We start from the raw sequence: 26,743 nt of genomic DNA, 5'->3' as shown, positions 1-26,743 counted from the left end.
CTTTAATGTCTCTTCCAGCCCAAACCGTTGTGGGGTTTTAGGATAGGCAACAGCAGAATCTTTGGATTTGCATTGTGGATTCTGAACCCGCTGAGCAGCCCAGCTCCCAGGAATTTTTGCTGTCTGTGATTTCCCTGGGAATGCTTGGGAAGCATGCACTCCATGTGCCAAGAGCCATGAAAGGGAGTTTAACTGAGCATTTGCATGGTAAGGAGGTACAGAGATACAACTATACTTTAAATTATACGTTGAATTCCACCTTGAATGATTCCAGCATTCATAGGTGTGAATGCAAAATATTCCAGCGTGTTTGGATGTATATTCAGTGCATTCTGGGTGAACATGTTTGAAGGATGTTCTGTCAAATCATGGAATCCTTAAGGCTGGAAAAGACCTCCAAGATCATCACTCCAACCTTCCTATCCATGCACATGGGTTTTTGAAGAACCTCAGGGAACAGGGGCTGCCTTAAGTGAGGGGATGTGCTTTCAGGAATGCCTGCAAGCTCCGTGTAGTGTCCAATTTCCTCTCCTTCCAGAGCTCTGAAATTCCTGAACGGGCATGCAGAGCAGTGCATGTTGCTGGAAGCGACGTCAGATCCCAGTCCTGGAGCCAGGGAATGTATTCCTGTTTGCAGAGCTCAATATCTGTCATTCAGCAGCCCTGGAGCACATCTAAACAGGCCTTTTGAATTCCTGCACATTCCCTAACAAAGTGATGAAAATAGCTTCAATGTACTCGATTGTGCTGCTTAAGTCATGATTAAAAAAAAAAAAGAAAAAGGAGGGAGGGGAAAATAAAAGTCTGTTGCTCATACGGAGCCAAAAATGTCATTGTGTGACTTGCTGGGACTCAGGGCTCTTGGATCCCATTTCATCCCCTGTCATGGGCAGGGACACCTTCCAGCAGCAGGTCTATGGGAATAGAAAATGTTCATGTAGATGTTCAAATAAAATTTGCAGAGGGTTTTTTTTTTCCTGTAACAAAATAGAAAATTCAATGTATTTTCCTGGTATTTCATTAGCTCTTTATTTTTTGAAGGGTTTAACTGGCAGTGGAATTGATGCTCTGCATCTCAGCAAACAGCCAACTTTTCTCTTGAGCTTGCACTCAGGGGATTGGTAGTGCTCGAGAAATTGCATGAATTTGTGCAGTTTTCAACTGGGAATGGCTTTATTTGGTTCCTTGAAGAGACTTTTGTAGGAGAATATTTTCAACCTGTTTTTTAGGCAATATAAAATTTTGAATATCCTTTTTTTTTTTAAACGAAGTGCTTGCTTTCTGTTGTCCCAAATCCTTTTGTATTTAGATGAAATACAGGGTTTAAATTCTATTTATTTAAAGTGAAGTTTTAAGAGCCCCATGAGTGTCACCTGCATGGCTAAATCAGTCATTCTGCTGATGGAGCTGCTCTGCTGACTGGAGACTTCTCCCAGGCTGGTGGAGCTCCTGAGAAACAGCAAAGCTGGGCACAAGTCATTAAGCAGGAAAGATGCAGCCAACAAACTGGTAGGAGGCTGAGAAAACTCATTCATTATTTAATATCCTCAGCAAACAGACTGTAATTTACTTCCAGCAGCCTGCTCAAGCAAAGCCATAAATTATCAGCTTGGAGAAGTTCAGCTGGAAAGGTGCTGAGTGCTTTGGCATCCCAGTTCCTGGGATGGGAGGACAGGCAGGAGCAAAAGAAGGAGGCCACCTGTGTGGCCAGTTGAATCTTTCAGCCTTAGGCTTTGTCTGCTAAACCTGGAGTTTATTTTAAGGAGGGTAATGGTTCACTTGTGCTAGAGTTGAGGGGGGTGACACCACCTGTGCTCAGATTGAAGAGCATGACTTAGCAAAACCCAGCCCAAGTAGCAGCTTAGAATTTATCCTCATGGTTTGATAGCTGCATGAGTTGAGCTGTGCTCTACAAGGTGGAGTTTTATACTGAAAACTAAGTTTGCTGTTAGATTTTAGTGGGACTTTTTCTAGGAGTGCCCAAGGTGGAGTCTTACACTGAAAACTAAGTTTGGTTACCTCCCTGCATATAGATTTTAGTTGGGTTTTTTTGTAGGAATGCCCAGGAGAAAGCCAGAGCCTTTGTCTTTGCCCTGTTCCTCATTCTCTGAGGTGTCAGACCCTGCATTCTGTGTCCCCTCTGCGTGTCCCTGGTGTCAAACCTGTCCCTCTCTTTCCTTCTGTGCAGGAAAACCCAGCACAGCTCTCTGGACCAGAGCTCCCCACCCCAAAGCGGCGTCTCCGGCACCTACAACCACCCAGTCCTGGGGATGTACGATTCCAAAGACGACTTCCCACTCAGAAAAACAGGTAGGGCTGCCCTTCCTCACCGTGCTGCCAACTGTCCCTGCTGTCCCTCGGAGCTGATTTGGCTGAAAAAGAAGATATTCTTTCTCAAAAGCTGGATTCACAGACATCGGCGTGTCTCTGACCCAAGCGTGTTTCGCTGAGTGAGGGAATTGCCGAGAAAAAGTCCATTTTTTGGGGGATTTGCATTTTATGTTGAGGTTTAGAGCTAAGGTAAATGAGGAGGTTTGTGATACCTGAGGTAAATGAGGAGGTTTGTGATACCTGAGGTAAATGAGGAGGTTTGTGCCAGGGCAAGCGCCGGGGCTCCCTGCGAGGGTTCGCTTCACACCTAGACAGTTCCCTCTCAGTTTGGCTGCTCGCTGCACGGTGGCTGAGCAGGTCAGTTATTCCTCAAGCCTGGATTATGTAAACCAGGTTGTTTGGGTTGGCTGTGCTCCTCAGCTCGGTGTCACATGCCTGAGCCAGCACAGCCTGGGCTCCCAGAGCCGGCCAGCTCGTGATCCTCGGCCGCTGCCTTCGGGGAAAGGCTCAGCCTCGCTCGGGGAGCAGTCCTGGAAATCCACCAGTTTCCAGCTGGAAAGCACTGGAAATTGCTGCAGGACAGCAAAAAAAGCTGCTCTGCAAAGATCACAGAATCATTAAGGTTGGGAAAGCCCTCTAAGATCCTCCATCAACCAGTACTGCCAAGGCTGCCTCTAACCCATGTCCCCAAGTGCCACATCCACAGGTTTTTTAAACACTTCCAGGCATGCTGACTCCACCTGTTCCAATGCCTGACCACCCTTTCAGTGAAGAAATTTTCCCCTGTGGGGAATTTCTCATGATGGACCATAGGGGATGGTATTTTTGACTGTGCCCTTTCTGGGGGCCTCCAAAAGCTGAGTTTAGAAAACTGGATTTGCTGAAGGCAAATATCCTCTCCTCTCCTCTCCTCTCCTCTCCTCTCCTCTCCTCTCCTCTCCGGTGATGGAAGAGTTTCATCAGGGTCAGCCTGATTCCAAGAGATTTTTAGCTCTTTCCTATCTCTTGTGATGCCAGGTGGTCCATTCCTACTCTGTTAGCATCCCCACAGTAAAAATGGGTTTTGACATGCTCCCAAACCTGCCTGGCTCATCCCCTCAGGGGGCCTTGTCAGATTGGCTTTGAGGAGAGGTCACCCTTGGTGCTCCTGGTGTTCTGCGAGGGAATTCCTGCAGGAGAAGGAAGACATCTGCACATCTCACCCTGTGCTGCTTCCCAAACTGGGATCTCACCAGGGCTCCCGCTGAATAGACTCCTGCTGTCAGACAGGGGGAATTAAGGATGATAAATGGAGCTAATCACATTAGTACAAAGTGGAAGCAGCCATACCCATTGTTGTTTTCCAACAGGAGGATGCTCAGCTGATTTTGGTTTTCCAGAATGCTGGTGCTCATTCTTTTTGGCCACCAGCATTAATCTCCTGGACACTGGTCTGGGATACAAACGAGTTCACTTTTGTAAGGTTTAGAGGAGAAATTTTTTTTTTTATTGTTTTCTTTTATTTTCCTTTCAACGCAACAGCACGTCAGGCTCTGGCACAGCAATATCCTGCAGAATTCCCAGTGCCAAGAATGTTAAGTTGCTTGGAGAAGAAAGGCTCCTGAACAGTCTGGTGTAAACAAAAGGCAGGGAAGGCTGGAGCCCATCCTAAATAAAGTTCTTTATTACGGGTGAGCTTTTCAGATTTTTGGCACCAGGCAACGCTCTGGCTTTGTGTTGGTAATTTAAAACCGCCATATCGTGTAGTCCAATTTTATTAAATTTGATTAAATATTTGCAGCTCAAATAACAGAGCTCATCACAATACAGTTCTGATTACCAGGGCTGGAATCCAACCAGCACCGTTGCTGGGGAGAGGGTGGCTTAGGGGGCGGTGGGAAAGGAGTTGGAATTATCATTTCTTCCAGTCTGCAGAGCTGGGAGTGTGTCCTGCAGGTTGAGACATTTTTGGGAAGAATAAATATTCCCCGTCCCTGGAAGTGTCCCAGGCCAGGTTGGACAGGGCTTGGAGCAGCCTGGGCTAGTGGAAGGTGGGCCAACCCCATGGCAAGGTGTGGCAACAAGGTGAGCTTTAAGGTCCCTCCCAACCCAAACCATTCCACAATTCCATTAAATCTGTCATTTTGCTGGGTTTTAACAATACTCCATGTTTTTAGTCTTATTTCAAGCATCCTGCTGGTCACAGGATATGGGAGAGGGAGAATGTGCAGCAATGATCTCTTCAGCAGGGGAAGCAGTCACGTCTTGCAGCATGCTCCTGGTGCATCCCCTGCCCTGAAACCCAACTCTCTCTGATTTGTTTTCCTAAATTATCTTCCACTTTCTTGGCTGTTTGGTTTCAGCGTGAAATTGTTTTCCTGGTGCAGTTACTAATTGCTTGAATCCTGTTCTTAGCCTGGCTGGGGGATTCATTTCACTCCCTTCCCTCTCTCCAAGCGCTTTGGGGCTCTTCCTTTTATTTAACTGAACTAAGATCAGTTTGGGTGGTGCTGCTCCTGCTTTTGCTGTTAAATACCTGGATTAGCACAAGGATTTTTATTTCCCCATCTGGGGAGTTGCCTTTGTTCTGTGTAGGATTTAGTGTCAGAGTTTTATTGACAGCTTTTGAGAGGGGGAATTCTGAGTGACCCTTTCTGGTGTCTCCCGAATTTAGTAACATTTGCTTTGTGCTGCACTGGGGTCCTCTAAGGAAAATCTCTGGAGAATCCTTACGGAGTGATTTTAGACTCTGGGTTGGGACAGCCTGTTTTGATAACCCCAAGAGCTGTTTGTCAACACCTTTCTGGGAGCTGCTGAAGTGGGTTTTAGCAGAGCTTTTCAGTTTTGCATTTCTAGGGAGCCCTGTCCTCGTTTTCTCCCCGTGAACAAGGTTGTTGATGGCATTCCCTGCTTTCTGAAATTCGAGCAGTGGATATATTAAAACATGCTGTTGTTTAGGAAGCTGACACCACTACCATCATGGAGATTTAAAGGCAATTAGTTAACTTCTTAACGTGCTTTTCCTCTTGGGTTTTTTGGTTCTTTTGGTGTCGTTTTAAATCCCTTGGAGAGCTGGGCCGTGTCACAGAATCCTGGAATGGTTTGGGTTGGAAGGGACCTTAAAGCTCATCCAGTTCCAAGCCCTGCCCTGGGCAGGGACACCTTCCACTATCCCAGGTTGCTTTATTTAGAGCAGGGCTTGATGATGGAAGCTCATTTTCCAACCTAAATGGTTCTGTAACTCCATGATTTCTTTTCCATGCAAAAGAGAGGAAAGCATCCAGCATCCCATGATGATGTTGGTAATGCAGAAACACAGAGCTGTTTGGGTATTTTTTGCAGCTAAGCAGGTGAAATTGCTGAGAACTTGTTGCATTTAAAAAGAAATAAAAGGGAAAATGAAAGGATTTGTCACCAATTATAGCACTGCATTTGTCAAGGGAAGCATAATATCCCTGTGAGCTGGTTGTGATTGTTGGAGTGTTTGCAGTGGTTTGTTTTAGGACAAAAGGCTGTTTGGAGGAAAATAGACGAGGCAGAAATCCTGGTGTAATGTGGGAGTATAATTCCGAGGAAATCTCGGAGCTCTGTGTGGCATGGAGTGTCAGTCAAGTTTGAGAGCATCTTTTGCTTTCCCACCCACCTTGTCCTTCCAGCCAGTGTGGTTGGAAGTCTGGCTTCCCACAGCCCCACCTGACCTGCAGCAGAAATCCCTGCTGGAAATACCCTGTCCTGCTCCAAGCAGAGCACATCAGTCTGTCTAACCCAAAAATAACATTGCACTTGGATATTAGGGAAGATTTTTTTCACTGAAAGGTTGGCCAGGCGCTGGAACAGCAGCTACCCAGGGCAGTGGTGGAGTCACCATCCCTGCAAGTGTTCAAAAAACAGGTGGAGGTGGCACTTGGGGACATGGGTTAGGGGTGAAAATGGTGCTGGGTTGATGGCTGGACTTAGTCATCTCAGAGGTCTTCTTCTCCAGCTTTAACAATCAGGGAGTTTGCTCATGGAGTGATCTGGATGTTAGAAGGGAGACAAGATCATTCTGTTGGCCTTTGCCTGGCTGGTAAAGCTTAGCATGAAGCTTAAAAATAACAATAATAATAATAATAAATGAATAGTATCTATTTCCAGTCCCCACCTGCTGAAATGAAGATGTTCAGAGACTGGGAGCAGGGGATTCATGCTGCATTCCTTGCTTTTATTGCACAAATGTGGATGGACAGTGGGAACAGGACAAACATAGCCCAGGACTTGGTGGGTTTTTTGACTTCCCCAGACTTAATGTCTGATTAGTTCAGCGGCTTAGGGGCTGCAATTCTAGGAAAAAAAACAATGGGAATGACATAAATGTTGGGAGAATTGGATTACATGGGTCCTGCTGCACTCAATGACGTATAAGAGGGGTGACTTGGGCTGGAGCCTGTGAAAACTAGGGAAGCTTTTGGCTTATGTTCTGGTTATTAACTTACTCAGAGGAAAACAAAATATTCTTTGTATAAATCCTTATTATAGGCCAAATTAAGTATGTCAGTGCTTAAGAAATCCCACTGGCTTTGTGGGAGCTGACTCAGATTTGGGCATGGGCTTCATTTGTTTGCTATGGGGGAATTTTGATAATTTCACGGCATTTGTTTTTAGTACTTCACCTTCAGATGTAGAGGAGCAGTAATGTTTTAGCTTAGGTTTTTTAATTTAGTCTCCAGTTTTAAAATTCACTCTAGTTAGCAGGGCTTTGTTTGGGCATGTTGCCTGGCAGGGTGAATTTGGGGAAATTTCCAGTGGAATTGGTGTTCCTCAGACAGCATTGAACCTGCATTGACTATCAAGTATTGATGCTTCCATGTTGTTTAAATTCCTATTTTACACTTGTGAAAGTGTAAAATTTTCAGCGTAAAAATATTTTTATTATCTTACAGTTTAAAAACCATCTGAGCAAGCTTAAATTCTTGGTCTGAATTTTGGAAATGCCCCTGTTGGAAAACCCCAGTTTTTATTATAAAATAGGTTTTATGGAAATCCTGCGAGTTCGAGGCTTTGCTGCTCTGCCTGGGCTGAATTTTAATTCACCCACTTTGGTCTCTGGAGCACCCAATTAAATCCATGTAGGGATTATGCTCTCGGAGGTCTTGATGCCATGTTAGATTTGGGATTATATCTGAGGGATAAACAACAAAATCAGAGCGGGGCTTTAAATAGACCTTTTGGTGTTTCAAAACTCAAGCCCCCAGCTGAGGGAGCAGAAGAGGAAAACACAGAGTGATTTAGCCTTAAAATAGTTTAATCTGACAGATTTCAATACGTTGCTTTGGCAATCACTGATTCTGGAGGTATTTTCTCTTTTAAGGCTGTCATTTTCTATGTTTATTCCCCTCTTGTTAGGTGAAAATCTTGAAGGATGTTTTTCTTGTGGCTTTCAATATATGGGATGTGTTGGGTAATCTGTGACCCCAAATCTTTTGTTTCCCTGCCTGTTTTTAAGGTGTTTCAAACCCATTCATTGTCTTTATTTGAAAGCCACATAATTACTTCTGTGTTCCCAACAGAGGCCATCCCCCAGCTGAACACCAGGAATAAAATTTGGGCTGAAATACAGTTTTTATTGTCATGTTTTCCTTTGTGAGAGGACAGATGCTTCCAAACAGCTGAGGGACAGGCTTGGATTTCAGTCATTTAAAAATGATATATCAGCATCCAGCTGTGACACCTTCCTATTCCACAGAATCCCAGAATGGTTTTGTTGGAAGGGACCTTAAAGATCATCCCATTCCAGCCATGAGAGTGTGGCATCCAGGCAGCAGTTAATGCTCAGTAATTGGACTAATTAAAGCTGTGAATTTAGGGATGTGCAATGAGGTATGTACCCAAAGCCTGCTTTTAAAATCAGAAATCACCTTCTGTTTTGAAGAGAACTTGAAGAAGTTGCTGCTCAGGGCCTGAGCTTGTATTTGAGCTTGCCCACTCTTTAATACTGCCCAGGGAGCAGATTTGCATTCTGTCCCCTGCCATTCTATATGCAAATGCCCTCTTTCTAAGATAATTCCCCCCTTGCTAATGCTCTTCATTCAGCATCTTGAGGAAGCACCTTTTTTTTCAGTCCTCCCCTTATCTCTTGCTGGCGTTTTTCTGTCCAAAACATTAATGAAAAGCTCCTTCCTTTCTTCTTTTTTTTTTTTCTTTTTCTTCCTCCCAAAAATTCCATCAAAGCACTGTTTTGATGGCTTAACTTCGAGCATTTGATCTCGAATTCGTCAGCCTTCTGATTTTTGGAGCCCTGCAATTAACGTCGACAGGCTTGATCTTTGACGTGGCCCAGTGGTCAAAGCCAACTGTGGGGAGATAGAGCTGCAGCCAGACTGAGTTAATTCAAATCAGTTTGTAAACCCTGCTTTAATTCTCCGAAAGAAATGTAGATGATTGGCCCTGGAGTGTGTTGGGTGGTGATGGAGCGAGCACCAGGATTTGCTGGTTCAAAGGGATTAAGTGGCAGAGCTGTGGGGAGGGGAAAGGATGGAGCTGTTCTACACATCTCAGATGTCAGCAGCCCTCAGACCCCCCAGCAGGTATTTCACTCAGGACCCCAGAGATCAGAAAGCTTCCAGAGGAAATCATCTCGCCGGAGGAGTCTTGGTTTAAAGCATCATTACCTCGATGGAGACTCGATAATGTGTGGTGCCAGCGGCTGTCCTGAGCCCAGGGGCTCTGGGGCTTCCCAGGAGCTCTGCTTAGGCTTTTGGGATCTCAGGATCTGGGTGCAGCAGGGCTCTGGAGGGAGTCTCTGTGATAAAGAGTGATGCACACAAGGCTGTGGGCACAGGAAATGCATCCACACCTGCCCTGGGCAGCCTGGAGCTTCCCGAGGGTCTGATGTGCTCTCAGATACGGTGGGGCTCCGATGTTGTAACCCAAACTGCTTCCCAAACAAACAAACCTCCTCCTCCCTGCCCCTGGCTTTCCTTGGCCACACTCTCATGGCCTTTTTCTTGGGTTGACACAGGCTCAGCTGTCTGCAGGGTGGGATGAGCCAGCATGAAAACGATCACCTGGTTTGCTTGTGGGGCTTGATTTTGGGGTTTTCTTCCCCCCTGCCCTGTTGTCCCTCCCTCAGCCAGCTCACCCTGGGGTGCGATGACTCCAAGGGTGTGGAGCTGCTCGTTCCAGCAGCACATCACAGATAACCAGCAGCAGCATCTCAGCTGGCTCACCCATTGCCCTGGTGATTCCCTGGATCCCATGGGTTGGGTTTGCCGCAGGGTTGGGAGCAAGTTGGGCAGAGGTGGGAAACCCTGCACTGATCCCAGTGAGCTGTCAGCAGTTTGTGTCTTCGTTCAGAGAAGACTTTGCAGGGTGATTATTACCTTTTTAATTCAAATGCCTTTCACTGCTGCTGAATTCAGATGTTGCACGGGCTGGGACCTGTTTGTTACATTAAAAAGGCTGAGCTCCAAATATTTGTTAACCAAATGGCTTAATTTAGCTTAGCCTCCTGCAAATGCTCAGCTGCAGCCAACTCAACTCAACTGCAAGTTGAATCAAAAACTCCTGAAAGCTAATGTGAGCCCAAACTCTGTTTCCTTCTGCTGCCCAGCCTCTGAACCCAACCTGAAGCTGCGCTCCAGACTAAAGCAGAAGGTGGCAGAGAGGAGGAGCAGTCCCCTCCTGCGCAGGAAGGACGGGCCTGTGGTGACAGCACTCAAGAAGCGCCCGCTGGACGTCACAGGTACGGCAGGTAAGCGACATTTCCTCCCTTCCTCACCCCCTTCTCCTTTTCCAGAAGGAATTCCTGGCTCCTCAGTGGTGCTGGAAGCAAGCTGAGGGTGCTGGGATTGTCCAGCCTGGCAGCTTCCTCACGAGCAGCTCTGCTGTCTGTCTCTGCTCCCTGTGGCCAGGGACACACCTGGAGCTGTGTCAGTCAGGCTGGAGAACAGGAAAAAGCTCTTGACCCAGTGGTTTGATACATCTAGCTGATATTTTGACTACTCAATTGACAGTTTCTGGTTGGAAAGTGCTGCTCTTCGGTGAGCAAAGTTTGTAAGTGGGATGGGAGTGAAGAACGTGGTGAGATTACCATAAAGTTAATTCTTAGCACCATCTAGGGATGTCTGTGTGTAAGTGCCACCAAGTGACAGCTTGGCCAGGCTTGTGTCACCCCAAGGCACACAAACACCGTCCCACCAAACTCAAAGTGAGCTCCCTTTAGAGTGAGGGGTGGTTTTGGGAGACCCTGGGGTGGCTCAGCACTGCTCTGTGTCTTTGGCTCAGAGCCTCTCTGTCTGCAGAGGGAGTGGGTGATTTCAAGAGATAAGAATCGTGGAATCAGAATATTCTGAGTTGGAAGGGACCCACAAGGATAATCCAGTCCAACCCCTGGTCCTGCTCAGACACCCCAACAATCCCACCCTGAGAGTGTTGTCCAAACACTCCTGGAGCTCTGGCAGGCTTTCAGACCTGAGAATCAAATTTCCTTCACTCATACAATGCTATATGGCACGTGGCTCTTGGGATAAATCAGCCTCTGCTGGCTGACCATTTCTTCCTGTAATGACTTCAGAAATGACCGTGGAAACTCCCATTTCTCACTGGTTTAAGAAGCCAGCCTGGAGCCTCCTAGAAAAGTATCTGAATTGTCATGGTAAGAGGGGACTTCTACATGGAAAATGAGTTTTAAAAACAGTCCCACTTCAGGGAATAGAAATTATGTTTAATCCCTGAAGAATGCAGTGTTCTAGTGAGACACCTTCCACTTGACCAGCTTGCTCCATCCTGGCTTTGAGCACTTGCAGGGATCCAGGGGCAGCCACAGCTTCTCTGGGCACTCTGTGCCAGGGCCTCCCCACCCTCACAGGGAAGGATTGCTTCCTAGTATTCCCTGTAACTCTGCCTTCTGGCAGTGGGAAGCCATTCCCTTGTCCTGTCACTCCATCCCGTGTAATAATTAGCTTTTACTCCTCCTGGGACATCCTGGAGCAATGAGGTCTCCAGCCTGAACTGCAGCAGCTGCTGGGAGATTCTCTTGCTGTCAGGCAAATCCTGTGCTTGGGGAGGAGGAAAGTTCAAAAGAAAAGGTTTTAATGTTATTAATCTTCCCAAATAAAAGGAGAAACACTGGCAGCTGTGCCATACATACAGCAGGTGAGAGACCTTCTGAGGGAAGTCTGATGCAAGGAGTTGTCTTTAGGGTCAGAGGGAAAGAGGGTGAGAGAGGCACTTCTGGAAAAATGAAGCAGAACAACTCCGACATCCTCCAGCCTGACCTCTTCAAACCTTCCATGTCTTTTATTATCTTTAAATCATATTCAAAGTTATTAGTACACTAAGAGAGAAATCCCCATGGGGAGGAGACATAAATATGCTGAGTAGGTGCTTGGATAAACCATTTGAAAGTGTTTGTTGGTATTTTAAGAGCCCTGGGAAGATTTAGGGGGAAGATGGAGAGGAGGAGGAGGGTTGCTTTCGTCCAAAACAAAACTTTGAGGGGTTGTTATCTGTCTAAATACCATCCCAGAGATGGTTCCCAATGGTAAAAGTTGGTTTTGGATGTGTTTTTCAGACTCTGCATGCAACAGTGCTCCTGGATCTGGTCCCAGCTCTCCAAACAACAGCTCCAATAACATCAGCACCGAGAATGGAATCGCAGGCTCGGTCACGAGTATCCAAGCAGAGGTACAGAGCTCTCCTTCCCTCTGGTTTTTAACACTCATCAGCTTTTGGAGAGTTTTAGGACTCAACCACACGAAAGGAAAACCCTGACTTGTGACTTGGAGCAGACTTTGGGAATTACCTCCTCAGTCTGGGCTGACAGGATGCCTTATCTGTTTATTAAATCTGGTTTGAAGCAGCTCACAGGCAGCTTGTGGTGACTTGCAGTGGTTTTGTAGTGAGGAGAAAGTGAAAATAAAGGGATTCAGCAAGGTCAGATGCAAGTATTTTAATGTTTGGGGAATTTATTCTTGGGTATGGGGTGGATTTATTGTCAGTAGGCTGGTCTAAAAATGACCAAACCAGAACTGGATCAAAGGGAATGGATTTAAACTTTTCCTCCACCACTGGGGATCTGAAAATTTGGTGCCATGTGCTGGTTTATAATCCCATAAACTTTCACCATCACTTGAGGCATCTGCTGTGGATGTCCAGGGCAGGGTGTTGGACTGGGTGAAGTGGGATTGGATTCAGCACAGCAGCTCCTGTGTTGAGGAATCTTGGATCCCAGCTTTTCCAAGGGGTCTGGGCCCTGTGAACTGGCTCCCACTATAAACTGTGCCTGGAGAAAACCAGTGTGGTTGTCTGATGTTACTGGTGCATTGCTTTTTATCCAGCTTCCCATGAGCTGTTCTCCCCATGAATATAGAGTCTGTCCTAACATCAGGGCTCCAAAAACAGGCTTGGGCTTGTTCTCCACAAATATTCCTGTAGAATTGAAAAGGCCTTCTGATGGTGTAAATGTCAGCCCTTACTGCTTTCTAGTTTTGTACAGATTTTCACTTTATTTTTGTTTCTAATGTAGTGTAACAGTATTTAATATGGGGGAATGTGCCTTCTTCTCCTCCCTCTGCCCTGCCAAATTATCCAGCACACATTCCAGCCACTCTAGTCCACAGTAAACCTTACAGATTTAGGTAATTAGTGTGAAAATTCACATGGTGTGAGGTGGAGGCTTCACTTGCCCCAGGAAGATGAGCACTGAGTTTTGGTTTTGCAAATCCAAGAGTTGTCAGTCCTGTCTGTCCTTAGCAAACTGCAAATCCCCAGTTACTGCTGATGGAAAAACCCATGGATTTGACAGTTTTTTGTGACACAGACAGAGCAGGCAGCTTCCCACAAGTCACTGACCACACGAAAGTCTTTCCATCAACTGCTTTGTAATGCAGCAACTTTGTGACTTAGGCTGAGGCACGAGCAGCACAGATGATTTGGGAAAAAAACCTTGTTCTGCTGAAGCTTTTTGCATTCCCAAAGAAAAATAACTCTGCACTTCATTCCAGCATTCATTTTGTGTGATCCCAGCTGATCCATTGGCCTCTATTTGGGAAAAAAATAAGGGTTTGGTGTTTTTAAAATCTTCTTCATTAGGATTTGTATGACCTGGGAGCTCAGGTGTTGGAGATTCCATTAATAACAATTGACCAGGATTGGTCACATTCCCACCATTAAATGTTTAGAAATATTTAAGTGTTTCTGGAAAGATAATGTGTTTCATTCTTCACTGCCTGTTTTATTTTAAATGAGAAATTGAAAATAAAATTGCTGCTTCTTAGTTTGCTGCATCACCTCTTGAACCAGGTATGCTGGAAGATGGTTCAAGTTCATCATTTAAGTGCCTGCAGCTCTGTCTCCTTCAAAACAGGCACTTTCTGTTTGGAAATACTGTTTCTAAAGGGGTTTTTTTGCCATTGCAGTTGATACAAGACTGTAAAAACCACTTGAGTACAGCTGCAGATCGTACCTGCAGAAATGGCTGTGTGCAATTCAGGGCTGTTTGTGCAGAGCCCAGAGATGGGAGCTGCGTGTTTCAAGTGATGATAATGCTGCCAAATCCCATGTGCTGAGAGCATCAAGCTGCTGTGTTCTTCTCTCTGCTGTTTCTCACATCAAATCCCCAGGAGAGGCTTTGAGGCACAACTCCGGAGTATTGATTGTTCAAAGGGAAAATGGATGTAGTTTTGTTTCATTTATGATATCAGGAAAATATTTCATTCCTCTGCTGACAATAAGTATCTTATTTTCAATGGCACAGTGACATTATGTAATTTAAATTAAAGCAAAATTGCCAGGAGTGCTCAAAAATCACTTGGAAGGAGAAGTGTGTGGGTACAAACAATCACGTGGAGAGTCACTTCAGATTAGAGAGAAAAATGAAGTTTTTTACAACGAGGCTGTTAAAAAAATATGGCTCAGGTTGCCCAGAGAAGCTGTGGCTGCCCCTGAACCCTGGAAATGTCCAAGGTCAGGTTGGACTCTGGGTTTGGAGCAACCTGGGATAGTGGAAGATGTCCCTGCCCATGGCAGAGGGGTGGAATAACCTGGCTTTGGACAACTCCAGGGATGGGACAGCCACAATTTAGGTACAGATTGTCCCATAGTAGGACATTAAGTTAAGCAAAACCCCCTTTTTTGCAACAGCACCTGAGTTTAACAGACTTCTGTGGAAGTCTTCTTGAAGTCTAATTTCTATTTACGTTGGAAAATCACCCACAGAGACTTCAGGGTGATCAGAATACTGGTTTCCTAACAGGAAAATCAGGCAGTTTATTGTAATTTTTATAGTGGGTTTTCTAGTGCGTATTTCAAATCAGTCTTGTTTGGAAATTAAAGGTATTTTTGCTAAAGTGTTCCTGCTTCAAATGCCCATAAGATAACTGAGCAAATCTCGCATTTCACCCTGAAATTCAGGAAATAGCTCCATAAATGCAACCTTAAGGCTTGTGGATGAGATTTTGACGTCTGATTTATGCTAACACACGCTAGTAAATAACATAAATTGTCTGTTATTTGCTAAAGAGAAAAACACCAATTGTGAAGTTGTTTTTTTTCCCCAAGATAATCTGTTTTACCTTTAAAAGGGCAAGTGCTTTGAGAAGGACAGGTACCATGGGAACAGCATGAAGCTGTTCCAGGGCAGGTTTGGGTTGGATGCCAGGAGAATATTCTTCCCCCAGAGGGTGCTGGGCACTGCCCAGGCTCCCCAGGGAATGAGCACAGCCTGAGGCTGCCAGAGCTCCAGGAGTGTTTGGACAATGCTGTCAGGGATGCACAGGGTGGGATTGTTGGGGTGTCTGTGCAGGGATTGGATGATCCTTGTGGAGGCTCTGTGTCCCTCCCTGCTGGGTTGTCCTGGTGAGTGTGCCATGTCCTGGCTGGGGTGTGGGATGGCCTCTCACCAGGGCCCCTTGTCACTGTCCTTTCCAGACCAGCCTGGCTCACCGCCTCGTCAACCGCGAGGGCTCCGTGACGCAGCTCCCGCTCTACACCTCTCCCTCCCTGCCCAACATCACGCTAGGACTGCCTGCCACCGGCCCTTCCAGTGTAAGTGGGGTTGGGATCAGCCTCTGCAATGGAAAAGTAGGCTTGGGATCAACCCCTGGAATGCCTCTTGCTCCCGTTCCTCCCTTAACCGCGGTGTGTTCGCAGGCGGGGTCAGCGCAGCAGGACGCGGAGAGACTGGCGATCCCGACCTTACAGCAGCGGATCTCCTTATTCCCTGGCACCCACCTCACTCCTTACCTGAGCACTACAACGTTGGAAAGGGATGGGGGCACTGCACACAACCCTCTCCTGCAGCACATGGTCTTACTGGAACAACCAACTGCACAAACCCCCCTGGTCACAGGTGAGCGCTCCGGGGGATCCTGGGAAAGAGAGGAAACCAGCAGGGATCTGGTGGGTTGTTGGCAGGGCAGCCTCTAGGTCCTGCACCATCCTGCAGGGAGAACGTGAAGGCCTTTGGGATGTGTTTGTTGATGCGTTGGTTGGCAGTGATTTTTCCAGAATCAGATCTCCTCCCTCATCCCGAGGTGATTTTGGTGAGATGAGAATAAATGCTGTTATTCTACCAGGACAGCAAAAGTTGGTGGGTAAAAAATTGAAAACTCTGTTAGAGTTCTGAGCAGTTCAGATTAAAGTGGGGGCAAAAACATTGCATCTTAGCAATTCCTGTTTTCCATGGTGCCTTCTATTCCATGAAAACATGAAAGCCACGCACGTGGAAAATCACAGATGAACACACTTACTTTTCATCATTAATATAAATAGCAAAACGGTGGCAGAATCAGCTGCCTCCCAGCAGATTGTATTTGTTTGTGTGCGTTCCCTTTTGGGGATGTTAATGGCTGTGAGTCACTTCCAGAGCTGGATTTTCAGAATGAGCTACCTGTGGGAAGGCCTGTGGCTATAAATAAGCTGGATTCAAAGCAATAATTCCCACTGGGATGCCTTCCTGTTTTACTGTGTGTGGTGCTGGGACAAAGGATGTTCTGCCTCAGTTATTGACGTGTTGATTTTGCTTCCCTTCCTTCCATTTCTAAGGGAAGTTCTTGGGAGGTGTCAGCCTCTGAAGCATTGCAGCTCGTGGCTGGTTTTACATCCACATCCCAGGAATATCCATGGGGTTGGGAGAAGCTTAGGAGCACATGGATATGGGGAAGCTGAAGCAGGGAAGTGTGGATTCCATAGTCTTTGTGGAATATATTCAGGGTTTGGAGCACCCTGGGATGGTGGAAGTTGTCCCTGCCCATGGCACGAGGTGGGACAGGATGGGTTTTAAGGTCCTTCCCAAGCCCAACCATTCCAAGATTCTATGAACGTGGTGTCTCCTGGAAAGCTTTCCCAGGAGGACTTTGGCCATTGACTTGGAAGGAGATTGTTTTCCAAAATACCCTATGCAAACTCTGCTCTCTAATTTGAACTTCTGGGAGGAGGAGCTGTGCTCTCAGGGAAAAGGAGCACATTTTCCCAATTATTCATGCATCCATAGGCAGACCTGTGCGTGTACACACTGACATTTGTAGAGACATGCATTTATAAAATAAAATACCCTTTCACAGGATTCCTTTCAGAAAAGCAGAGTGGGAGAAACTCTTGAAGTCTTCCAAGAAAAGAGGCTTTCACATGAGTCAGCTCCTTCCACGTAGGGCAGTTCCATGAATCGGTGGGAAAAGGAGGTCACATCCTGGGACAGAAATGTCAAGGTGTTTCTAATCCGTGGCATTCAGCTGGCTGCAGACTTCTGGGCAGCTTCTGCCTCTCCTAAACTGAGGCCTGAAGAGAGCAGAGAGCTTCTTCCCCAAAAGTGAGCACCGCCCTGCCCCTGTTAGGGAGGCAGCAGTTCCCAGAGATGCCTCCTTAATCCGAGGTGTAACAAAAATGAACATGTTACTTTCCTTATCCTCAGCTGCTCCACCCTTGGGCTTGGGCTCTGGGGAGTACCTGGTGTCCCAGCTTTCTCAGGAGAAAGGGAAGGGGTATTTTCAGGGAGCAGAGCAGGAACTGGCTGACCCCAAGAACTTCCTGAGGATGTGTCTTTCCTGGAGCTTGGGGGGTGTTTCACATGGCAGCCATCAGTGGCACCCCAATCTCCAAGGGTGTGTCAGTAACCCAAGTTATCCCAAAATAACCTTTCATTTTCATTAACTCGCTGGCATGTCTGCACAGGACAGTGATGGAAACAATTCCAGCTATTTGTCACCTTGGCCTCTAACTTACCTTGCTGCTGCAGACGTACTGAGGCCTGACAGCTCCCATATGCCTGAAACAATCCTTTTCCCAGCTCAGAGCTGGTCAGGAGGGTATCACAGGGATTTTTCATCCCTGGTAATTTCCATGGTGTGCTGCAGAGCACAGCCAAGGACAGCCATGCCCCTCTTGATCACCATCAGGGAATATCCAGGGAGCCCCCATGAGGGATAACTGCTGGGTGATGTGAAGTTTAAACTTCTCCAGACACTTAAATCTCATGTAGCGATGGAAGGGTCCACTGTCAGGTGCTGCTGGTTCCAAGAAATGAGGTGTTTCCCGAGGGTCTCTGAGTCACCAGGCAGACACAGAATTCAAACATTCCTCCATGCAGCGGTGATGAATTTCTCTGCTCTCCCTCAAGGCAGCTCCAGCTGTAGATGGCGAGGTGGCTGGGTTTGACGTGGTACCACTGTCACCATCAGCGTTACTCAACAGCCGTTTTCTCCCTTCCTTTCTTCTTCCTCTTGTTTCTCCTCTGCTGTTTTTTCCTCCATATTATCTTCAGACTGGTATCTTTCAGGACTGCCCCTGCACGCACAGCCCCTGGTGGGTGGAGAGAGGGTCTCCCCTTCGATCCACAAGCTGCGGCAGCACCGCCCGCTCGGGCGCACCCAATCTGCTCCCCTGCCCCAGAACGCCCAGGCCCTCCAGCAGCTGGTGATCCAGCAGCAGCACCAGCAGTTCCTGGAGAAACACAAACAGCAATTCCAGCAGCAGCAGCTGCACATCAACAAGGTAGGCACGGGTGCTTTTAATGCAGTTTTTCCTCCGTAGCGGCTTTGAGCGCACGATTTCAGGGTCTCTGGTGTGAGTGTGTGGGGGAATCTACCTCCAACATCCCTGGACCTCTGATCCTTGGACCTCTCTCAGGCATGACAACACCAGAAAGTGTTTGTGAGTGAAGTTATTCAGATTTACTGAAGTGTTTTTTGAAAGGCTGAGAGACTTAGGGGTGTTCACCTGGGGGAGAGAAGGCTCCAAGGAGGCCTCAGAGTCTCTTCCAGTGCCTAAAGGAGCTCCAGGAGAGCTGGACAGGGACTTGGGACAAGGGATGGAGGGACAGGACACAGGGAATGGCTTCCCACTGCCAGAGGGCAGGGATAGATGGGATATTGGGAAAGAATTGTTCTCTGGGAGGGTGGTGAGGCCCTGTTGAGAAGCTGTGGCTGCCCCTGGATCCCTGGAAGTGTCCAAGGCCAGGCTGGACAGGGCTTGGAGCAACCTGGGAATAGTGGAAGGTGTCCGTGCCATGGCAGGGTGTGGCACTGGATCATCTTTAAGATCCTCTCCAATGCAAACCATTCTGGGATTTGTGCTGTTTTGAGGCTTTCTAAACACCCCTCTCAGGGAGTTCCAGTGGTGGCTTTCCCTAAGAAACCAGCAATTCCAGCAGCAGGTTTTGGGCTCAGCACCAGCCCGTGGCAGGCAGCTGCTCCGATCACCTTAATTTACAGCCCAGGTTCCTCCAAATGTTTTCCCTGTTCCAGTCCTGCGAGAAAACACAACTCCTGAGGGTTGGATCAAAGAGGAAAAGAAGCCACAACTCCCCCCCTCCACCAGCACCCCCCAAAGGCTTGTTTATGGGCTGGAGCTGGGGCAGGATGATTACACAAGGCACTGACGTCAATGCTGTCCTCCTGGAGCGCTGCCACCGCGGGTGCCAACCCCGGCTCAGCCCCGCACACAGGGAGCTGCTGCTCCAGAGAAATCCCATCTTCTCCCCCCTCCAAACCCTCCTTGGGGCCGAGGGATGCAAGCAGGGCGCTGAGTTGGGGTTCTTTGTTCAGGAAAGCGTCGGCTGGAGGGATTGTTTGCGCCAAGGTTTGGGAGGCTTTTCCAAAGCCTCGGCCGTGACGTGGCTGCTGAGCTCTTTCCCGCTTTCTCCCGGACCTCCCAGGAGCTGGAGAGCCACTGGAGAGCTCTGAATTCCAGCTTTGTCCATCGCCCTGCACAGAGGGTTTAATTAAACTGATGGCAGAGGGGCACTTTGGCTGCGTTTGATTTATAGGAGTCACGAGTTGAAATCACTTTGGCATGTGGCGGATTTATCCCGTGGGATAGCATCCAAGTGCTGACATGGAAAAAGACTTTTTCCCAGATGTGGGGATATTTTAGGACCCTCGTGTGGAGGGGAGTTAAGGGCACAACTAAAAATAAAAGAATAGATTATTTAATTATTAACAGGACCGATGGCACCGCCTGGTAATATTTTTATTTGCGGGTTTGCCGTAAATAATACTCCTGAAGTGTTTTATATATTTATATACTCATAAATAAGGCTCTTCTTAATTCCATGTGATTTTTCCAAACTTTGATATTTTGGCCCTAGATGTTGCCTGTTAGGTGCCTGCAGCAAATGACATTTTTGAGGAGACTGCAGCCAAAACAAGTCTAGCTTTGTCCAACAAGGCAAATAAGGAAAAACATTTTGTTTTACTTAAAATAACAACAATAATCCCATCCAGCCCAAACCATTCTGGGACTCCATGATTTTTCTGCTGGGTTCTCCTCATTAATCTGTGATATGCAAATAGATGTTTCTAACCTGTTTAGTAAGACCTTCAAGGTCTTCAGTGTCCCAAGAACTTCCACTGTGGAGAAAGTGTCCTGGAAAAGTTAATATGGATTGATGGGTGTGGTGATATTCAGAGGTTGGATCTGATGGTCTTGGAGATCTTTTCCAACCTTAAGGATTCTGAGATTCTATTTATCACATCCAGCGGACAAATCCAATGCCAGCTGAAATGTTAATAGCAGAAAATGCACCTTTTTTCCCTCATGAAACCTTCCACAGAAAAGTGATGAACTCTTTGGTTTTCCCTGAATTTATGACCTGACTTTGCTCTATGTTTTATGTTGGGTTGTTGGGGTTTTTTTTTTTTGGGGGTTTTTTTTATTTCTCTTCTTCGTATTTCAAAGATGTGGAGTAGAAATCCTGCCAGCTGCATGGAGCCTTTTAAAAATGCTTGTGACTAGAGAGCTGTAATTTATTCCGGAGTGAAGCCGTTATCTGCCCAAGGCTGGAGAGGCAGTGCCTTTGCCAGTGGTTTATGGTGGCACTTTGTGACAGCCAGAGGCCACTGGGTATGAAGAAAAAGGGAGCAACCTCGCTGCAGAGGAAGCCAGAGAGCTAATTAAGGGATGGAGAAATTATTTATGGTGCTTTGTGTTTACTATTTCAGATATATTTATAAGCATTCTCAGTGCCACCTTTACAGTCTGCCTCTTGCACTTTTACTCCCTCCAATTTGAAATTGCTCCAGCACTTTGTTCATAAAATTGCACAAATGGAAGATTTTGAGGGAGTTCTAATGGGCCTGGGGTGCAGATACTCAGTGTATTATGTGGAATGTGTTGGTAATAAAGTATTTTCTCTGCAGAATTGTCCTGTGAGAACAGGGCTGGTGACAGACCAGGAGATTCCTTTTGCAAAGGGAGAGCAGAAATGTCCTTGTCATTGATGACTTGGTCTTTCAACCTTCACTGTGGTTTTGATTTAACTCTTACATTTTTAAGGAGTAGGAATAATTTAAAACTTCCCAGGAATTACACTGCCTCTCATTCCCATTAGATATAACGATGGCACTGTAAGTTATTTTTCCCAGCAATTACCTCGTGCAGTTCAGGAGTTCAAAAGGTATTAAGTTCAAAAGCTTGAGACCTTCAATCCAAGCAGGGGAAAAAAAAAAACAACAAACCAAGTAGCAGATGGTTTATGATGATTTAATTATCTTTAAAACAGATTATATTCATCAAGCCTAAGAGGGCTTAAAGAAAATTGGTGGAAGAACTTTTGGCTTAATGTGGTTTGGTTATTCAGTGTGTATTATAAGGAATGAAACTGGGGGGGTAGGGAGGACCTCACAAAAATCCTTGAGGGGTTTTGATCCCTGAATCTTTGCAGGAACCTCCCGAGGTCACTGAGGGCAGTGTCCCTCCTCGAGCAGGTTGCCCAAGGATCTCCAAGGATGGAGTCTCCAGAACCTCTCTGAACAAGCTGTTCAAGTGTTTGACCATGGTCACAGGGAAAAAAAATACATTTTCTTGAGTTCAGAAGGAATTCAATGGGTTTTAATTTGTGCCCATGGCCTCTTGTCCCATCACCTGTGAGTGCAACCCTTGAGAGTCCCATGGACATCAGTATATCCAGGTGTTTTTAGGTAATGTCTAAAACTGGTAATTCCTGCACCAAAGGAACTTTTCCTTGTTTCAGACCTTTCCTCTGGTTTCAGAGCCCTGGGATTCCTGAAGGATGGTCTTAAATAAGGCATGAAGTGCCATTGCCTTTTCTCTCTCATGTGCCACCAGGTCCCTTCTCTCATTCAGCAGTGGGACCAGAATTTCCTCAGCCTTCCTCTTTCCTTTCTTCATGCCCTTCAAGTCCCTGGCCAGATTCAACTCTAGCTTGGCTTTGGCTTTCTTAACATTTTCTGGGTTCTTCTGGCATCATGAAGAAGTTGATGTGGATTGGTGGGCACAGGATTGAATTTGACATTTAAGCTCTTGGCTGACTCCAGATCCATGCCAGGACACAGAGCTCCATGCATTCCTGCCCCTCTGCCTTGCCTAAGTTATATGGCAGAGCCTTCCTTCCTGCTTTTTGGGGGAAAAAAGGCTTAATTCCAGGTTGGAGCCACTCTTCTTCAAAGAGCAAATTACTGACAAATAGTCCCTGCTCCTGCATGTGTTCAATAGCCATGTTTTGATTTAGCTTTATTAGATTTAAAATCAATATTGCTTTCCATACCGATGACCTAATCCTCATTAAACCTTGCCCTGACAACTTTCAAAGTGCAGCAGTTTCTTTACAAGCCTGTGAAACAGGGACAGCCTGAGCTCTTTGAAAGGGAGGAAGTGGATTGATTTTCTTATGCTGGAGTTAAAAACAGGTCACATTTGGGGTTTTTTTAATACCCCGAATAAAAATCATAAGCCGTCTGAGGCAGAGAACTGTGAATTTTATCTTGCCAATGAACTTACAGAAAGTGTGAGTGAATTACAGTGAAAATGAAATGGTTCCTTTTGGTTTGGGAGCTGCTCTCAGAGAAGTATACTGTGTCTGGTTAGGAAGGTCAGGTTGGAACAATGCTGCTCTTGAGGTTTGCTCTCAGCCATGTGTCCTGAATTCCCTCTTAACCAGCTCCACAAGAGGGCAAGTTTTCAAGTAATCTTTATTTCAGCCTCGCAGATGAAACTCAGGCAGCGACTCAGGTGATGTTGGGCAAACAGGCAGCAAAAACCCTCTTGAAGGGTTTGTGTCTCTCGCATCCTTTCAGAGTTTAATTGTCAAACATCTCAATGTCTTGTGAATGGAGCAGCATCTGTGGGCGTGCAGGGACAAGAGGCTCTCATTCCTCCAGAGGGAAGATGAAGTGGAAAACAACGGGGTGTCATTACTTGGGATTTCAGAGCCCTTAATGCCAAGGTTGCCCTGACCTTTCCCTGGGTCGTCTCAGACCTGGATTGCTAGACAAAAGCCATAACTCAGAGCTGCCCTTTCCGCGGGTGTGGAGAACAGAGCGAACTTCACCTGGGGTGAGTCTCAGCTGGTCATTAACCACTTCCCCCCCGGGCTGCTTTCAGATCATTTCCAAACCCAACGAGCCGGCTCGGCAGCACGAGAGCCACCCGGAGGAGACGGAGGAGGAGCTGCGGGAGCACCAAGCCCTGCTGGAGGAGCCCTACAGCGACAGAGCCCCGGGGCAGAAGGAGGCCCCAGGGCTGGCCAGCGTGGTGCAGGTGAAGCAGGAGCCCATCGAGAGCGATGAGGAGGAGGCAGAGCCGCAGCAGGAGCTGGAATCCGGGCAGAGGCAGGCGGAGCAGGAGCTGCTCTTCCGCCAGGTGAGCTCACGGAGCACCAAGTCTGGCGCTCGGGTGGTTGTCAGAGGTGGGCTTGGTGTTGGAAGTCACCTGGTGCTGCTCTGAGGGGGAGAGGCAAAGGGGAAACAGCTCCTGAGGGCACAGCTCCTTTGCTGTGTGAAGGAACCCAATGTAAAATCAGGTTTCTTCCCTGCCAGCTGACAAATCCCAGGGAGGAGAGTCTGGATCACCTGCACAAAACGCAGTCACTGTGCTTACTACCACTTCCCAAAGCTGTTTCTTTGGGAAGACCAAGTGTATCCTAATATTTCTGAGCACTAGCCACCAGCAGAGGATTTTATTTTGGTTTAATGATTTAAAACTACTTGCTCCAGAGAAGGGCTGCATAAGGGAACTGGGGATGAGATGCAGTGGAGGGTGTTCCTGCTTCAGAATTGGAGATCCTAGAGCCTCCAGCCAGGCTGACTTTTGAGGGAAAACGTGCGAGGCTTGCGGATTACAATTCATCAATCCAATAAGAATGTAGTCCAGTGTAATGGAGCTGATCCATGTCCTCCAGGAATGTCACTGGGATGTTGCTCAGTGACTACATTTGCCCAGAGAAGCTGTGGCTGCCCCTGGATCCCTGCAAGTGTCCAAGGCCAGGCTGGACAGGGCTTGGAGCAACCTGGGATAGTGGAAGGTGCCCCTGTGGTGGAATGAGATGAGTTTTAAGGTCCAAACCATGCTGGGAATTCTGTAATTCTGTTTTGCTGATGATCACTGGCCACAGTGACAGCATTCCTCTGAAAGTGCAACCTCTCCATCTTAATCCTGAGGAGTCTTAAAATAGTATCTCCTTGGCAATTATTCTGCCTCAAAACAGGGGGGAATAAACAGAGGGAATGGGATGGGACAGCCATCCCTGCTGACCAGGAGCCTGTCCAGCTGGTGGTGTGGCTGCATGGAGAAGCAGCTCAGTTAAAAGCTCCCTCTCCAGCCTGGGATCCAGTTGAGCTGGGCTCATTCCATGGCCTGGAGTGTTTCACTGTTAAATGCCCCAGTGCAGCAGGGTGGGGCACAGGGGGAGGAAGAGGAGGCAGTTCTGGGGGAGGATGAATCTGCTCTGCCCTCCACCCTGTCAGTGTGCACCAGGCTCAGGGCTGTGCCTGCCTGCCTTGGCCCTAGAAATGTCACACCTTCCTTTGCTGCACGTAAGGAAAGGGAATCCTAACCCACCAGCCTTCCAAAGCCCATTTGGGACCCAGGCTCTTTCTCTTCCCCACAGCAAGCCCTGCTCCTGGAGCAGCAGCGGATCCACCAGCTGAGGAACTACCAGGCGTCGCTGGAGGCAGCTGGGATGCCCGTGTCCTTCGGGGGACACCGGCCCCTGTCCCGGGCACAGTCCTCCCCCGCCTCGGCCACCTTCCCCATGTCCGTGCAGGAGCCACCCACTAAGCCAAGGTTCACAACAGGTGAGGCTCTGGGGGCTGGGGGGAGAATGGGGTGACTGGTTTGTGTTATGTTGTGCTGCTCTGTGAGGAGTGACAGGAAAAGGGGGAGTAGCTTTGGAGTGGGAGTAGGGTTAGATGGGATGGTGGAAGGAAATCCTTCCCTGTGGAGGTGATAAGGGTGCCCAGAGAAGCTGTGGCTGCCCCTGGATCCCTGGAAGTGTCCAAGGCTAGGTTGCACAGGGCTTGGAGCAACCTGGGATAGTGGAAGGTGTCCCTGCCCTGCCAACCAGATAAGCTTTAGGGTCCTTTCCAACCCAAACCATTCCACGAAGGTGATTCTGGGATTTTCTTACCAGTCCCTGCAAATCCATAAGCGTGGGCTCTGCGTCTCATCCGCTTTTCAGTACTCCATAACATCCTGCCTTCTTCCAGGAGAGGATTGAGTCATCCCTGCTGTCCTGCTTGTCCTTTCCCCAGAGCTGACAACAACCTGCACACATGCCCAGCAGAGCAGACACATTTGAGTGTCTGCAGGCAAACAGAACGAGTCAGAAGCTGTGGCACAGCTGATTTAGGGGCCAGGCAGGAGAGCCAGAGCTCCTGGAGGACACAGTGCCAAATGCAGTGTCTGCTGGCTCTGTTTCCTCCACCTTCTCCAGGCCCTCCATAATCTCATGCCATAAGTTATCCACCCCAGGCTCCCTGCCAGCCTTCCCTCCTCCTGGAATGCAGGAGTCTGTGCCTGCAGGATAGGAAAAATGAGGTGAGCTGGTGATTGCACGTTGTCTTGAGGAGACAATGAGACCAAAGGGTGTTTTCTTACCTGTGAAGGAAAATAATGAGTGCAACCCTTCATTTGCCTGGTGGAAAGCGCAAGTGCAAAATAGGTGTTGATCCCAATCCCTGGAAGTGTTCACAGCCAGGCTGGAGCAGTCTGGGATATTGGAGAGTCTCCCTGCCCATGGCAACAAGGTGAGCTTTAAGGTCCCTTCCAACCCAAACCATGCTGGGATTCTGAGATCTCCCCACCAAGATTAAAAGCAAAAACCAAATTGTTCTCCTGTATCCTGACAGCCAACTTTTCTCCTCCAAAATCCTTTCTGCCTCTCCAGTGCCCTTAACAACAGCTGAAAGTTGATTTTCCATGCAACATCTCAGGCCCTGTGCTGGGTGATGAGCACTGATTTTGAAGTCCGCCTTCTTCCCCAAATGTCAGGCTCTTATTTTGTGAATGAACAGTTTGCAACTTGATGTGTTCCCTGGGAAAAGAAAAAAAAAACCCACAACGCCCAAATAAGAGCGACTCATGGTGTTGTTTCCCTCTCACTTCTGCTTTTATTCCATTTTTAACCTACACTTCTTGCATCATTCAGCTCAGTGCTGTGAATTGGGTTTATTTTTGGGCCCTGGTGGTGTAGTAATAGTGGCATGTTCAGTGTGACTTTGCTCCTCAGCCCCTGGCTGCAGGCAGGATGGGAAGCGTGTGCTGTCAGCTCTGGAAAAACCCAGGGAACAGCTCAGTTTTGCAGAGCAGCCCTTTAAAGTCTCTATTTGTTAATGTTGAACCCTGGAATTTCAGCAAAACTGCATTTCTAGCACAGTCAGTTCTAGCCAGATTAATAGATTTTGGCTTTTGCCAAGGGGGCAAGGAAAAGTCCCCTGGCTCAGACCAGATGAAACTTGAGCTTCTAATACACTTAACCCCAAACCTTGGGCTTTAAAAACAAGGAAGCCTGGCCCTGCTTGAAGGGATTATTCATTCCTGCTCTTTCTTCCCTCCTCCTCTGCTGGTATTGAAGTTGCCCAATCAATCACATGCAAGGCTCTGAACATACAGTAAATAACATTTCCTAGCAGAGGATCTGTGTTTGACTCAGATCTGTGCCTCTGAATTTCATTCGAAATTGCAGACAGCAGGAAGAGTGCAGATTTGAGAAGTGTGCTCTTGG

At 47.4% G+C, this 26,743-nt stretch overlaps 1 protein-coding gene across 9 annotated transcripts in view; it reads left to right on the top strand.

Moving 5' to 3' along the window:
- Positions 1-26,743, top strand: part of HDAC4 (histone deacetylase 4) — a 163,723-nt gene that overhangs the window by 105,553 nt on the left and 31,427 nt on the right. For 6 of the 9 annotated variants that reach the window (XM_085065865.1, XM_085065866.1, XM_085065868.1 and 3 more), the window contains 8 exons: positions 2,189-2,310; positions 9,899-10,039; positions 11,861-11,973; positions 15,217-15,333; positions 15,439-15,637; positions 18,047-18,276; positions 23,125-23,382; positions 24,629-24,815. In XM_085065865.1, coding sequence (XP_084921991.1) covers positions 2,189-2,310; positions 9,899-10,039; positions 11,861-11,973; positions 15,217-15,333; positions 15,439-15,637; positions 18,047-18,276; positions 23,125-23,382; positions 24,629-24,815 — 1,367 coding nt within the window. The remainder of the gene's footprint in view (positions 1-2,188; positions 2,311-9,898; positions 10,040-11,860; positions 11,974-15,216; positions 15,334-15,438; positions 15,638-18,046; positions 18,277-23,124; positions 23,383-24,628; positions 24,816-26,743) is intronic. The other 3 variants (XM_085065864.1, XM_085065862.1, XM_085065863.1) reach the window with 3 other exon arrangements.

The sequence above is a fragment of the Lichenostomus cassidix genome, chromosome 7 (assembly GCF_008360975.1).
Source record: "Lichenostomus cassidix isolate B80296 chromosome 7, HeHo_3.0, whole genome shotgun sequence".
Lineage (NCBI taxonomy): Eukaryota > Metazoa > Chordata > Aves > Passeriformes > Meliphagidae > Lichenostomus > Lichenostomus cassidix.
This window is presented reverse-complemented; position numbering and strand designations above follow the sequence as displayed.